The sequence below is a fragment of the Taurulus bubalis genome (assembly GCF_910589615.1).
Source record: "Taurulus bubalis genome assembly, chromosome: 15".
In the NCBI taxonomy this organism is placed as follows: domain Eukaryota; kingdom Metazoa; phylum Chordata; class Actinopteri; order Perciformes; family Cottidae; genus Taurulus; species Taurulus bubalis.
This window is the reverse complement of record NC_136603.1, coordinates 16,224,176-16,240,410: the sequence shown is the minus strand read 5'-3', so window position 1 is coordinate 16,240,410 and position 16,235 is coordinate 16,224,176. Positions and strand designations below refer to the sequence as shown.

The 16,235-nt window shown below is 39.4% G+C and overlaps 1 protein-coding gene across 1 annotated transcript in view; it reads left to right on the top strand.

The window, feature by feature from the left end:
- Nucleotides 1–4,705: 4,705 nt before the first annotated feature.
- Nucleotides 4,706–16,235, top strand: part of tmtops2b (teleost multiple tissue opsin 2b) — a gene marked incomplete at both ends in the record, with an annotated part of 20,849 nt that continues 9,319 nt past the window's right edge. Inside the window, 2 exons of the mRNA XM_079230644.1 lie at nt 4,706–5,060; nt 15,471–15,796. Of these exons, the coding sequence (XP_079086770.1) occupies nt 4,706–5,060; nt 15,471–15,796 (681 nt within the window). The remainder of the gene's footprint in view (nt 5,061–15,470; nt 15,797–16,235) is intronic.

The following is a 16,235-nucleotide window of genomic DNA, read 5'->3' as shown; positions in this document are numbered from 1 at the left end:
GAAGTAGCTTGACAGGACAGGCGAGCTAGCTGCTCCTGCTACGTCAACACCAAGCAGGAGCAGTTTACGTGGCTAGCAGGGAAGCTGCTACAGCTAGCTAACAGAGCGAAGCTACACTGTTGTGTCAACACTTACAACTTCATACAAACGCAACCATGGACGATATTTCTCTCCCCGAACAAGCAAACGATTACAATAGCAGCAGACACACAATTCCTTACGTCAACAAAGATATGTTCACAAACTGCGACGACGCCTCAATAACAAACAAGAAGCCGAATGGTTAGCAGCTAGCTAGCAGGCTACTTAACTGACAGCGTGTTTGTCTTATGTCCATAACAACAGACAGGAATCCTGCCTCGCGTTTATGTTCAGCTAAGTACCGGCAAAATAAAACACATCTGTTCATCTTAAGGGCGCACAAATGCACACATGCCGGAGTTTGCTGCTCTCAGTTGAGGACGAGGCTAGCAGAGGAGCGATGAGTCTGCGCTCGATTTAGCAGCCTGGCTTCACCCGCAGAGACTGCGTGACGCTCGTTTGACTGGCCTCAACTAAGAATAGTCGTTTTGTTGTATTAGTATGAGCGTCCTAAGACCGTTTCCATTGCCAAAGTAATAGATGGGTGTAAAAGCGTGTCATTCAATCAACATTTTTTATGAAGTGTAACGTTAGCTTTCAAGTTGCAGGATCATTTATTTTCAACACTGACACAATGGCTCATTCATTCAGTGACACGGAACTTTCCACGGGGCAGTAAACGGAGCTCGTTCAACCACCGCCGTGTGCTGCTGGGCGCTGAGAGCTTTTTCTGTGGTGGGATGTATTCGCATACGTGTATTTGCAGTGTAGGCGCCCGTATGACATTATATTGCAGGTATTATTTATAGGAAGATAGAAGACATGAGAGTCAAGTCATGAGTCTGAGTGACATGTCCTTTGACTTTTGCAGTGTTTTTAAGACCATGAGACTTGCCCTGCTCTAGGCTACTGGACATGAATGTTATGTGGGTGCTCCATTAGTGGCCTGGATCAGCAACTACCTCTCAGGTCGGCCTCAGTGTGTGAGGCTGGAGAGCAATGTGTCTGACAAAATAGTGAATAGCACCTCGGCACCTCAGGGAACCGTCCTGTAGACATAGTCGAGGCTTAAAGAGGCCTCACTTTTGTAAGAAGGACATCTGAATCATCGGATATTGAAAACAATAATAACCACGTCATATGCAATATTACTTAATTAAATTGGAATATCATGTGGTGTTTGTAAATGGTTGAAATTTACTTTCATTATACTATTTGCAAAATTACGTTTGACCACTTTTCAATATAATTGATTAGCACTCTCAATATCATGATCAATATAACTTTTTCTTTTTTAGTTTCTAGGAAATGCTGTTGGTATTACTTCTGATAGACTTTTTATATTTATTTTAGCTTTTATTTTTAGGTTATTTTAGTGGATTTTTTCTTTCTTTTCCTTACTCTTACTCTTATTCTATTCTATTTTGCAATAGTGTAATACTTCGTTTACACTTAATAGTTATTACGCTATTATTTCCCTCATATACACACATTACAAAACAAACAGCTGTAAAACAATGAAGAATTAACGCTGGCAAGATGCATTTTTACTCACACTGACATGGATGACAATTCTATTTTTCCATTCGTTGGTCCAAACTAAATATCTCAACTACTACTGAATGGATTGCCATGAAAGTTGGGACAGACATGCATGGTGTCTGTACTGATCCCTTGACTTTACATCTACCACCACCAGCAGGTGAAGACAAGGCTTCACTTAAAATATGTCAACATCTACTATAAAACCTTTTCGTGCAAGCTTTCATGGAGAATTAAGTTTAAATTAAATGGAATCTATTTTCAGTCTTGTGAGGACCACAAACACAATTCCTATCCCCTTCATTGTATTGGAGTGACAGCAAACTGCACTCTGTCATTATGTTGAGAGGAAAAGAGTAACAAGGTTCTTCATATAAACCCATAACCCTCTGGAGGCAACTAAAAATGCAATATGCAGACACCACATTGTAAAGGTGTCTTTCTTCTCACTTATTGTTTGTAAGGAGGAAAGTGTTTTCACATTTCATGTTACTCACCTTATACAAGAGGCACAGCAAAACCAGCATCACCTCAGTGCTCAGTTTCATTTACTAGGCAGGGATTCAATCATGTGACGTCTGCCTGCTAGCTGAGTTAAGTATACCGTTCATTAATAACATATGGGCAGTTGTAGATCCACACATACTGTATGCATTATGAGTGGACTTTAATAAATATGGGCTTAAAACAGTCAAATGTTAAACAATTAATTTCCTGCCTGTCTTTGTACTCGAGGAACTTGGATAAGGTGGTATGATATGACTACTCATATAGGGAGAATCCACTTGTTCAGGTCTTGGATGGGGCAGTTTATTTTTCTCCTCAGCTGCACATGTTCAGTCACTGAGAAGGCTGAAAACACAATTATTTCAGGAAACAGAAACATCTTTCCGGTCGAACTGTCTTATTTACGGATCATAAAACCTGCTCACAAATTGCCATCAACTGCAACAATTACAAATGACTAGACCGAAGATTCGGCGGTTATGATCACAGGAGTTGTATTAATAGAAAGATGATTTATTTCACATCAGGAGGTTTTGGACATTCACTGAAGCTCACTGAAGTAAATAGAAGACAGTTTGAGTTTTATCTTTTAATTGCAAATTGAATTCCAAATTTCTCATATCAAAAAGTGTTCCTTCATCAGCAGGGAAGTGCTAAATGGACATTAAATGTCAGAGGAAGACACATATTCATTTTATTATTAAAGGCAATTATGAGGAAGCATTACATCGTCTCTGATCTCTGTCTGTTTATTTGTTGCCATGTTTTGATGTGTTCATATCATTGACTTATAAAATCCCTCAGAAATGATTTTCAGAACAACCGATCTATCGGCGGTATTTTGTAATGGACCATCTGACAGCTGTTAATAGTGGAGATAGGCATGAAAACAGTTTCTTAATTTGTGGCCGTGCTGCAGCAACAAAGTAGGCAAAACATGGGGAGCTGACACTGAATACCAGAGCTGCAGAGGACAGTGCAGAGAGAAAACTGTTATCATGAAATGGAAATCACCCACTAATCAACAATTGGATCTCAGAGATTTTGAGAAGATAAAGAAAAGTAAATAAGTTAGACGACGGTTCTTCAGGCCAGCATCTGTTTGTCAGTTCCACCACTTTGGTTCCAACTGAAATATCTCAACAAATAGTAGATGAATAGCCATGACATTTTGCGCAGAAAATCATGGTCCCAAGACAACAAATCATACTAACATTGATGATTCTCTGACTTTTCAAGTAGCCCCACCATGAGGTTGACGTTCCCCCAGTGGGCACCTGATGGAGACTCACAGCGCTTCGATTTTGTTTTTAAATTTTCTTCTGGATTGAGTTTTTTTTTAAACGCTGTTTACAAAACTCCCTGTGTGCAAGTGGACGAGGCCTGAGTCAAGAATGTCGTCTCTTCTTCCCTTCCCTGAGTCAACACGAACGGATATTCAATTGAAAGCAGAATTGAACCAGTGTGTATTTCACCGGTGTGACCGTGAGTAAGTTGTGACGTGGGTGTGTTTTTCCGTCTTGAGAATTTACCCGTACAAACCCTTTTTGCCACGGCCATTTTGACTTGCCAATCATTGCTGCGTTGCCAAACCACCACTAATGTTATTAATTCCTACCTGGGCTTTCTCTTCTGTGACAAGTCAGACTGTTGGCGGAATAAGAGAGAAACTGACGCTCAAACAGCAAACATATCTCAGCGTATGGATTGTATAATAACACAATAAGGAGGCTAAAGCCATATCTCAATACAACATACCTGAGTTACAGCCTACATTTAGTGTAAATTGATTTGAATGAGGTGACTAAACGTGCACCTAATGATCTTTTGATAATTACAGCATTATTGATGATGATGACACAGCCGTTGTGTCGTGTTTTTGTGATTTTTGGGGACATTACATTGACTTACTCAAGATGGGTAAACACACTACACACACACACACACACACACACACACACACACACACACACACACACACACACACACACACACACAGACACACACACACCTGCATGCCTCTATCATAAGGATGTTTCGTGACGTAAGAGTCGCCCTTAAAAGAGGCTTGGTTGCGGAGCAGAGGGCACTTTACGCAACACTGCGCGTCTTGCCTGAGCCTCACTGAGTGCAGATTACACTACATCTAAAAGTGGTGACTTGGAGATGACAGACTTCCCCAAACACAAAACAGTTTGGAGAAGGTTGAGTCGTGTCAGAAGATGTGATAATTAATGACAGCCTTGCCAACATTTCTTTAACGCGTCAAAAGAACCTGGTGCTGAATCCGGACACGAGGACGCGTGATGCGTTGAGGTAACAGGTGGCGCTTTTTTGTTGCAATGTGCTTTTTATCCTTTGCGGCAGTGACAGGTTGGTAGGAACGAGCGATCAGCTGCGTGCTCCCAACAGCAGTGGAGGAATGTGCGTTTTGAAAACGTGAAGCGAAGAAGTCTCAATGTCCCAAAGGAAAAACAGAATGGAAAGGAGGCTGCTATCCATAAACTTCTCGCGTCCGTAAAATGTCCAACCTCAACAACCACAACTGCTCCAGAGTGAAGACAAGCTCCGATGAATGGACAGCAGGATGTTTTCTGGTCAGGATGGTCTGAATTACAGCTTCAACCTGAGCGACGACCGGGTGTCGGCGGGTAGAGGGAAGCTCTCTCCGACGGGCTTCATGGTGCTGTCGGTGATGCTGGGCTTCATCATGATATTTGGCTTCTTTAACAACCTCATTGTGCTGCTTTTGTTTTGCAAATTCAAGAAGCTGCGAACACCGGTGAACATGCTGTTGCTAAACATCAGCGTCAGTGACATGCTGGTGTGCTTGTTCGGCACCACTCTCAGTTTCGCCTCCAGTATTCAAGGCAAGTGGCTTCTGGGGCGCAGCGGCTGCAGCTGGTACGGCTTCATCAACTCCTGCTTTGGTAAGTTCCTGATGCTCCGTGAAGCTTATGAAGTGGTATGTGCGAGAAACTAATCTGAGAGAGTAGCAAACTTTTGTTTTGTACTCCTAATTTTGAAATGACATCTGTTTTAATCAGTTTACTGGTACAAAAATTTAGATTATAAAGATATCACAATATATAGTGGCCTATACTTAAAAACAAAAAAAAAAACTTAATTAAGAAAATGTCTGTTGTTGTTTTTTTTGCATCATTACCCACAATGGATACACCTGAGATACTTCAGGTATAATTCAGCAAATATTGTGGCAAATCTCCTTCATCCATTCCTCGTCATATCGCAAGTTCCATATTTTCTATTTTCACCATCTGTTTAATTAGTTTACTGAGCTAATTCACCCAAATTAACATTGTAAATGCTTATTTGTAGAAATATTGTGACTACTTGTGGTTTTATTGGAGGTGCGCAAAATAAACAAATGGGTACTTGTGGTGACAGAGCAGTACTACAACTAACACATTAAATGAATACCACACCCCAACATGATCATTTATATATCCATTATTCCCCCCGTATTACCTTGAATTCGTGAAGAAACTTAGTTTTTCTTGTTTTTTATTGCCTCCACAATCAAAACACAGAGTAAATTGTAATGAATGGAAGTTAATGGGGGCGGCGTCTAACAAGAGCAAAGCTATATTCAAATGTGTACAAACTCTCACACAAGTACAGTCGTCCAGTATAATGGATGACTTATTTATCAATAAGTCACCAATATGCTCACTTATTCCCACATATGCACTGTTTACACTTCTGTGTAAACAGTACGAGCACGGACAAGTAGAATCAGACAAGCATGACTTCATGTGTAAGTGTTTCAAAGGTTTTAATAACGATGCATGTGTTTGGGAAGTCGTGAGAATAGGACTGGATTAAAGAGAATTGGACTATAACACACAGTTTCATTCAAGGTAAACACAGTGATTAATTGATAATCAATGATCATTTGGGGGTGAAGTATTCCTTTATAGGTCGTATTAGTTTGGGTATCCACAACATAAATAAATACTGTCGATATGGATCCCTGAGATTAATGTGCGTGCCCGTTCCTCTTCAAAAGGGATAATAATCGAGCACTGACACCACAATGTTCTAACTGTACAATTACAATGGCAAATAAACTTAGAGGAACCTTCTTTTTTTTCTCCGCTGAGAAGCAGGAGATGATCATGAATGCATATGAGCAATTCAATACCATATTCATGGCAAAATCTAATGTTGCATTCACAGCAAACGTTTTTGCAACGTTGTTGGTGTGAACGCAGCTTAACACCGCCCCCGCTGCGAGACATAAGCGTCGCAAATATATCAGACAAGTTCAATGCGTCAGTGTTGGGAAAATGTATAATTTGAAGTGCTTCATCACCCAAATCAATCAGATTATATTTATTTAAATGTGCCTGCTGGCAGTAGTATACAAATTAATATATAGTATACTTATGAGGATTTATGTACTGTATCTGCGGATATGTATCATGTACTATATATATGTATAGACATGTATGTGTAGATTACCATATAACTAGGAGTTTGAATATGTGTATGGGCGGATCAGTATGTATGTATTATTCATAATCAGAAATTCAATCAATTGAAGCAGTGAAAAGAAATTGTGTGTGATTCTCTGTATTCTTATCATGAGTTCACCTTAATCATTTTCTACAATAATGATATGTATGGTGTACTACTAACACTGTCATATAATTATGAGTGCTTTCAACACACCCATAAGTTAAGCGCTAAATAAATGTTACGGACAGCACGCCATGCAACGGCTTTCCCGATGTTCTCTGCATCGCCAACACTTTACAGAAATGTACCGCTCGCAAAAAAGCGCAAGGCAATGCATAAAGTTTGTGAGACGGTCTGTGAGACGGTCTGTGAGACGGTCTGTGAGACGGTCGATGCTCGGCTGCGCCGTGTGGTGTTCAATGTACGGCTCGAGGAGCTCTCGTAAATAAATGATTCATTGTCGGCAGAATCTATAGATACAGGAAGTCACGATGACGTGAGAACGGATCTTGGCGATCTCGAAGAACTCTCTCCCTATAAAACTTATATAACTAATATCGCTCCTTCATCAATGAGGAAGGGAGCTGCCTTTTTTGTCCGGTGAGAGTGGCCAGCTTATCCAGTGAATTTCAGTTAGCGGGAGCAGGTTTACATTTTTGGCTGTGTTGCTAGGGTGATTTTTTTAAACTTGCTTCGAGGAACCGAAAAGCCTGACCTACGTCATCTTATCCTGAAAATTAGCCAGCTAACTCAGTAAGCCAGGACGAAAAATAGGACCCAGACCTCCAAAAACAAAGCATATGACAAAAACAACAACAACACAGTGATAATAGTACCGATCGTTTAGCGAGTAGCGAGTACTGTATATCCAAACATGTATGCACACACACATTCATGCACATATACACAGACAAACACATACACATATGCTCTACATACATATAACCACCTACATACACATACATACGTGCACAGCATACCAATAGATATATTTTCCCACATGCACACACGTTTACACGTGTACTCAAAAATGAGTATTAGTGATATGGGAGGGGAGGAAATAAATAAATAAATAAAATGCATACATTTAAATATACATATAATAAATATAAAGTGAGATATACATCTAAATAAAGTAAAACAGAATAAAATAAAGGAATGGAAACAAAATTAAACGAATACATATAAATAATGAAAGTAAGTGACTTACACAGAAGGTTGGTATTCGTATCAAAGCAGGATTCGTTACCAGTGAGCCCTGGTATCAGTACAGTTTTGTTACAACATTCAATTGTTCAAGCACTTATAATGTAACACAGGTCCATCTTCATATGAAAGTGTCTATCGTCACTTGTAGATTTGCAGTGATTTTTTTCCATTGTATTTATCACGCTGCCACTGAGTTATGGTTGGTGGTTTTGATCCTTCCAGTTATTATTTTCCTGGCAATCATTATAAGTATGCGCAGAATATACCTCAGATCTGTGTCACCTAAATCCAGTATAGAGCCTATAGCAGAAATAGCAATGGATCTGAGGGAACATCCACTTCTATGATTTTATCAATTTTTGCCATGATATTTTTCCAGAACCCTTGAATTACTGGGCAATCCCAAAAGATATGTGTGTGATCCACTATTTTTCCACAGTTTCTCCAACATAATGGTTCCATAAAGGTTCTTTGACATATGAAGAGATATATAGGAGGTGTAAATATCAGATTTTTCATTTCCAGTCTTTCCATAATTGGCTATTGATTCCTTTATGGCAGTTGTTGCACAGATGAATTATCTTCAATTAAAACATTTAATTATATACTATGAGTGGCAAGATATACCTTTTGCTGTGCTTTGTTCTATCTGGGTCCATCCGGTCTTTTGGTCTTTTTTAATCCATGCCACTATGGCTGTTAATTGCGCTGCCCAATAGTATTGTGTAATATTTGGTAGGCCCAGCCCTCCCTTATCTTTGGGCAGAAGCAACAGTCTTATCCTAGGTCTCTTATTCTGCCAGATATATTTAGAGATTTATTTATTCAACATAATGAAGAATGAAATGGGTGCTGCCACAGGTAGGGACTGAAACAAAACAATAAGTTCTTTGGCAGCTCTGCCAAATAAAGATTTATCTATTTTTTTAGTGGGACATTTTACTTTTGAAAAATCCACTTGGCTGTGCTCTCTGGTGGACACACTTTGTAAGGTTGACACTGTTTCTCTAGTAGCTTCAACCAATTTGGCATTTCTGTACTGCAATTTATTGTTACTCAACAGCCAACGTATACCCTGTTCCATCTGTAATGGTATCGTTCTGGCTGATGTATCGGTCTAGCTCTGTAGTCTGACCTTTTCCAGCCAAATGCAAAAGGGATTGCAGTCAGTTTAGTATATGTATGCAGCATACTGTATATGATATATCCTACTGGCCTCTTTTCAAAAGAAAACACATGCAATGTTTGGCTCTACTGCTGAACATTCGTAGGCTAAAGTCCTATACTTTGTGTGAGTCAACCCCTTTGTGCATGAACTAGTAGAATTTCATATTTTATTGTTTAAATAAACTCGCTAACTGAAATCAGAAGATATAGAAGCCATGGCAAAGTGTCAATGAGAAAGAACATCCATCTCCAATGACAAACACTAAAGCAGATACAAGCGAAGACAAGTGACAAAACAAATATCGCCCTTGTGTTTGTGTTTTATTTGTATTATTTGTTTCCCTGTCCATGTGTGCTTCTATTTTTACGTATTTATTTATTGTTTATTTTTGACACGCGATGGCATGGGGTCAGACACCAGCATCTCTCCAGCAATAGCCTTGTTAAAAGAGCAATCTTAACAATATAAAATATATAGAATAGTAAAGGAAAGCCTTATTCTCTAACGGCCATTTATAACCCAAGCCAATGCATTTTCAAGCTTGATTTTTGCTGGCCTCATGCTGTCTTTGCATTAGTCGCGATTGTGGCTGAGTGTTAGCGTGGGTGGTCCTTCATAGCACCACTACTCCATTTCAATGTGTCCTGTCAATGTATTAATGGTGGGTATGAATGGTTAGATAGTTTTAATGTGCAGCTCCTGCCATCAGTGTATGGATGGGTGTGAATGGGGGAATGACATGTAGTGTTAAAGCGCTTTGAGTCAGAAGAGATTTAGAACTATAAAAGCGCTACAAGTCCAAGTCCATTTACCAGACGTTCTGCACCATTAACGCAATTCTTCTTCTATCAATTTCCCTGTGTCCTTATCTGGCGGTAAAATGTATTAATGTGAAAAAATAGTTTTTCCCTCTACTGTGATTTTCAAATTAGCAGATGTATTTTTGACTTAGTCTCCATCTGGGCTCAGCATGGTGCTGAATGCGGAAGATACTGCTAATCTCATGACGTCAACACATGACGACCAGTCAACACATCCAATGCTTGTTTCATTTCGCCGGCAGGTATTGTTTTTGCAGGGTGTTGATATAATGCTGCCTTCCTCAGAGACAAAGTAGGCTACCAACCTATCTATCACAACAAAGCTGACTGAATTCAGGAAATATTGACAAACTGGCAATAAGATTATTAAGAGCCTCCATTTCTTAACCTTTATATAAGATAAACACTTAAGCAGAGACAAACAGATAGGAGTGCAGAGAAAAACAATTATAAACCATAAACCATTTAGCACTGTCACCTCACAGCAAGAGGGGGTTCGATTCCCGATCCCGGGTGGTCCTTCTGTCTGAAGTTTGCACGTTCTCCCCATTATAAACCATTATATTTCCTTTGGCTCATTTTTCTTCCATTGTGAACAAACTACAAAAAAATAGTTTCACCATGACAATTCTCAGAAATACCATATTGTGTGCGTCTGCATGTAAATAACAGTATGTTTACTTTGTGCACATTTATGCACCACGTAAACGCAAACTGACAATTCACTGTGTGTTTTTCATTCTCATCTTTTAAATACAAATACATAAATGCAAATATAAAAATGTAAAATGCCGAAATACAAAGAAACAAAAACATTCACAGGCAATCGCACATCGTGATTCACAATGGTACTCCTACTCTTGAGGAATTGTAATGTGTTTACGTGTTCACTGTCTTCCAGCGTACTCACGACCCCATCAATTTACACACATTACACCATTACACCATCACATGTCCATGGTTACACTTTAACACGTGTAAAGATGGTAGAGTGCTTTGGTTAAACTGCAAACACCCATATTAATGCATACCTTGAATTATCAATTTCATCTATAAATCTGCCTGCCACCATCCCGACCCCGTTGTCTGCCCTTGAGATGAGATAACGCAGGAGCTGCTGCTACGTGTCACTGCTGAAACACACAAACTCACGCGTCATGAAATATCATCAATGTGGACGACTGTGGCTCAGTGGTGACGGTCGTCCTTGAATCAGAGGATCGGCAGTTCGATCCCCGGCCAATGTCGATGTTGATGTCTCCTTGGGAAAGACACTGCTGAAGGGTAGGTTGCACCTTCAGGAAGGAATAGGTGATGACAAGTATTAAAGTGCTTTGAGTGGTTGGAAGACTAGATCTGTGCTGTACGGTCGATTTAATAAGTGTCAATAAAAAAAATAATCGTACTGTGAATACATAGAACCATGCCCACAGTATTCTAAACATCTTTTTACCTGAAGAAACACAGAATGCCAGAACCCAGCATGACGCAGAATGACACGTACCTGTATTTATTCAATTGATTTATTAAAGTCCTTTACTGCAGCAAAGGCTCTATTGAACACCTGAGATAGATACATGTCAATCATGTTTATGCAAATAACAAAGTCCTATGTCTTCCAGCCATTTACGGAAAGTCAACTATGATAGGTGAGAGTAAAGTAATACTTCATCAGTCTATATTTACACAATGACAGATGGGTTGCAACTAACTGCAGCGACAGGTTTAGAAAAGTACCCACAACAAAAATGTATTTTCAGTTTAAAGTGGTATATTCACCCCAATCAGTCTACAATAATTCAGATTTCAAGCCAAGAGAAGTGCTTAAAACTGTGAAATGTATCACAATATATCCTTTTCCAATTACAAGGTCAAGGTCTGGATGAAAACCTCCAATCAATAAATTATGCAGTATGATTAATCAACATCCAGACAAAATCCCTATAAATAACGGCCAGATAAATGAATTTGTGGTGCTACGGAAGTAGAGAAAGAGAGATGTTACCTACGCAACCTTTTTTTACTTTACTAACTTTACATTATGCAGTTTTCTTGTTATGTAAAATGTTAACTGACAAACATCATATTTGTAATTCATGACACAATTCAAACTGGATCAAAATGTTGCTGGATCGCGCCGCTGATCACACGTACACAGTTTTACAAAAACTTCAACTTTGACTCTTAAAACCAAGCATTCAAAACAACAGTCAAATATTATGGTGTTTTGTATTTGCTTTATTCATATTTTTTTTACATGGTCAACAAATTCCATAAAAAGAGAGGCAGCAATGCATTAGTCTGTTTCTGAATAGTTTCCTGTGGGTCCTTTGTGTGAACAGAAGACACGAGTCATTGAAAATATATCACAAACACGTAGTTGTCCTTTAATAAAAAAATAATAATTCTGAAATGGCTCGGCATTGTAGTTGTAGTAGAGGTTATGAAACAATAATCAGATCCAATCTTAGTAATACACTTACTTGTCTAATACCACTATAGACAAGTAATAGAGGTTCAAATCTCAAAACGACAAAAATACCAAAGACCCTATTATTCACAGCTATATGTCAACACTGTGCTTATTGTTTTGCTTATGGGCTGCGACTGAAAAATGACCTTCTTGTGAAACATAATCCCCACCTCACAGCCACAGTGTCTAAGTGGCTCAATTTAAGTGTGTTCGGGTGTACAAATATATATTGTACCAACAATGTGTTGAATTTTACTGTCCAAATATTGCATTGCGCTAGAAGGAGCCTATTATTGTGTTATAGATTGCTGTCGACTATTTTATCCCCAAAAAAAAGAAAACCGTGGCGGAGAAGGGTATTCAATTAGATTCACCTTAACACAGACAGATATTTGAGGTGGCATACTGAACTCTCAGGGGCCTTTTCTTCTCTCTGCCCAACAAGTTGATGGATAATTATACCCTCTCTGGTTGCACACAAATGATTCATTCTGGAACATTTCATGATAAAATATAAAATGTAGGTCTGATTTCCAGTGTCTCACATCGACGAGGTTGGATGTACTTTGAACCTGCTTCCTATAGGTTCAAAGTACATCTTAGGTGGTACTTTGAACCTAAGATGTTTTGATGTGTAGAATTTGCTTGTTCTCTGTTCCCCTACATGTTAAACACATGCTGGCTGTGTTAGTGATATTCTGTGATAGTCTGGTGACCTGCATGTCGTATATTAGATATTGTACATTCTCTTTTAAAAATGTGGCAACTCATTTTAAGCTGCACAAGATATTGTATTGATTGTATGTTTCATGCTTCAGCTGGTTTCAATGTGCTGTGTTTTTCTTCTCATGGGATGCAGGAATTTATGCCCTCTTAACTCCCCATTCCTCAGATGCCAGATGGTGATAGGGAGTACTTTGAACCATTGGGGTATTACAACAAGACGGTTTTCTATGACAAATACAAAGGGAAGGGCGCCCGGTTATAATGGCAATTGTTGGTAAATGTATGACAAATGAAAAAGGGCCAAGAGGTCCAGAGAGTAAAAAACAGCAGCAGATGGATTTGAAAAGTTCAGGTTGTGACATGATCATTTTAGGTGCATAAGTCCTCAATACAATGTACTGAAGCTCCTCTAAATAATTACTTTTATCTTTTCTGATGGATTCATAACGACCAAAAAAAACACAGAGTCATAGGGCATGCTGGTACTCGGGCCCTTTGGTGACTGCTGCTCCATCACAATGTGTGGGAACCAGTGGCATGTTGCTGAGGAGACTGCAGCTGCGTCAGCCACAGATAAAGAAGATAGACTATTTTGAGTGAAACTCGCCTACATTGCTATCACAATCCGCATCAACTGTAAATTATTATTATATGTATATATGAACATTTTCAAGCACATTCATGCACTAAAAACGACACCATTCTGAAGAAAAACAGACTAAACATGTGACAAAAAATACTCACAGGGACACTGAAGATTCATTGAATTGAAATGGATATTTTGTCAATAACCATCGTTACAAACAAGACTTAGCAGATTTGCAATGTTCTCTATCCTGTCTGGAGGTTTGACTTCTTCACTGCAACTAAAGTGAACTGCCAGAGAACCGGTACGGCTATTTCTGTAATATTGATTTAATCCTCACTAATGCACAGTTTGTTTAAGATCTGGAGAGGTTTGACCTGTAAGCCAAATACAAGAGACTATTATATAACTGGATCTTGCATTTAAAATGGCACATGTGGAATTGAATACAAATCCGTACAGTATCAGTATTCAGCCTTACTACATAGTTCCATTAGTTCTCTTTTGAGCTTCCTGAGAATGATAATTGATGGTCAAATCAGAGTTACACCAAATCAGACACTTTAAAACTAAGATATTTCCTTTTTTATCATCAGATTCATACGCCATGGTTCTGGTACATGTCCATTTGGTGCACACAGCCATGTATTATTATTATTACTGACTTAAAAGAACATTTTGTGGTTGTCTTTGATGATTTAGACCATAAGATAATAGATGATATCCCAAAAATATGTGTGGCTGCTTGTCTTTCCACTCTTTCAGGATCTCAAAGCAAGTTCAGAAGTACTGTGAGTACAATATCACTCATGGGCCTAAGAGAGGTATGGATTTGTTTAGTCACCCAGTTTCCAAATCCTGACTTCAGGTTTTACTTTAGGTCAGACACACAAATACCCATTTTCACCAAAATTAGTGCGTATATATGCAGGTATTTTAAACATGGGAAACCCTATGGAAATAGGAAGTCTACACTATTTTTCTATTGCCAGTAGACAAGTATTCCTTTCAGTTTTTTTATTTGTGCCCATTTATGTGCCACTTTGTGCCCATTTATGTGCCACTTTGTGCCCATTTATGTGCCACTTTGTACCCATTTATGTGCCACTTTTGATGTCATAAACGCACCAGAAAACAGGTTTAGTAAACAGTGAAAATGTTACGGTGGTTAGGCACTTCTGTTTTATATCTGTTACTTATTTAACGATGTTTGAGCTCTGCTCGGACAGAGGTGGATGGAATTTGTGGCTGAGATGACAGAGTCGCAAAACGTATCAATGGAGGTTGTAACATCGCGGCAGTAAAGGGGATAAAAGTGTGCGTGTCCACCAGGGGTGTCATTTTTCCAGATGCCTGGTGTGTTTTTTTTGTCCAGTGGGAAAGTGGCGACACATTGATTCAAATCCAGTGTCACAGATCTCTATGTGGACTGAAGTGAGTTGGTACGAGAGGAAAATAGTTGGGAAACCCCAGCCGAAGCTGAGTGACTTAGAAAAGAATAAAAGCCAGGAACATTCTGACAGACAGTTTTCATTCTTCACTTCGGGTTAAGCCTTTAGGAATCTGGGGGTACTTTTGAAAGCTTTCATGAAATTAATTCCACTGTAGTCAGTTCAGTCTAGACTCGGACCTCATAACTCCCCGCAGACATTTATGCTCACCAAAGGAGGAAACCTAATGACTTCAGTGATCTCCTGACTTTTCCGATTGTGCCACCAGGAGGTAAAAGTCTTTTTTTATCCAAGGAAATATCTACCGAATCACATTCATGTTCCCCACAGGATAACAACAACATCTGTAGCAGAATATCTAAGAGAGTGTATCGATGACTTACAGATGCCCATTCTCATATCGTCACCTCTCTGTTTTTCTTAGGTATTGTGTCGCTGATCTCTCTGGTGATCCTCTCCTACGACCGCTACAGCACTCTGACTGTATACAACAAGCAGGGGCCAGATTATCGCAAGCCCCTGCTGGCTATTGGGGGCTCCTGGCTGTACTCCTTGTTCTGGACGGTGCCCCCTCTGCTGGGCTGGAGCAGCTATGGCATAGAGGGGGCAGGAACCAGCTGCTCTGTGTCCTGGACGGTCCAGACGGCCCAGTCTCACGCTTACATCATCTGCCTCTTTACCTTCTGCCTGGGTCTACCCATGCTGGTGATGATCTACTGCTATAGCAGGCTGTTATGGGCAGTCAAACAGGTAGACGGATAACAATGTGTGTGTGAATGTTTATGCTTTTTTCCTGTCTGTTGTTGAAAGTAAAATGACAAATTGCTTAAATTGGTCTTCCACCAAAATCTGCCTCTTGAGTAGCACACTCTGAAACCTTGAAAGGTGGCACAAATAGTTTGCTTTTTCACAAAGAACCACAGGTTTCAAATTCATGTATTTTGCAACTGTCTCCAATGGCGTTCCATTTTTAAGGTGAACAATATTCACAAGAACCTTTCAAACCAAAGACATACAAAAAAATGCATGCTCAGTCAGCTGTCGCATAACAAGTCGGCCAAGCAGTGACTAATGGATTGTAGTGGAGGGACTAGACCCCGTCACTGTTCATTGAAGTAGAAGTATAAAACAAGCTTCAATATAATTCACACAAGCTTCACCCTTTAACAGAGCACTGTGAGTCTTTCGA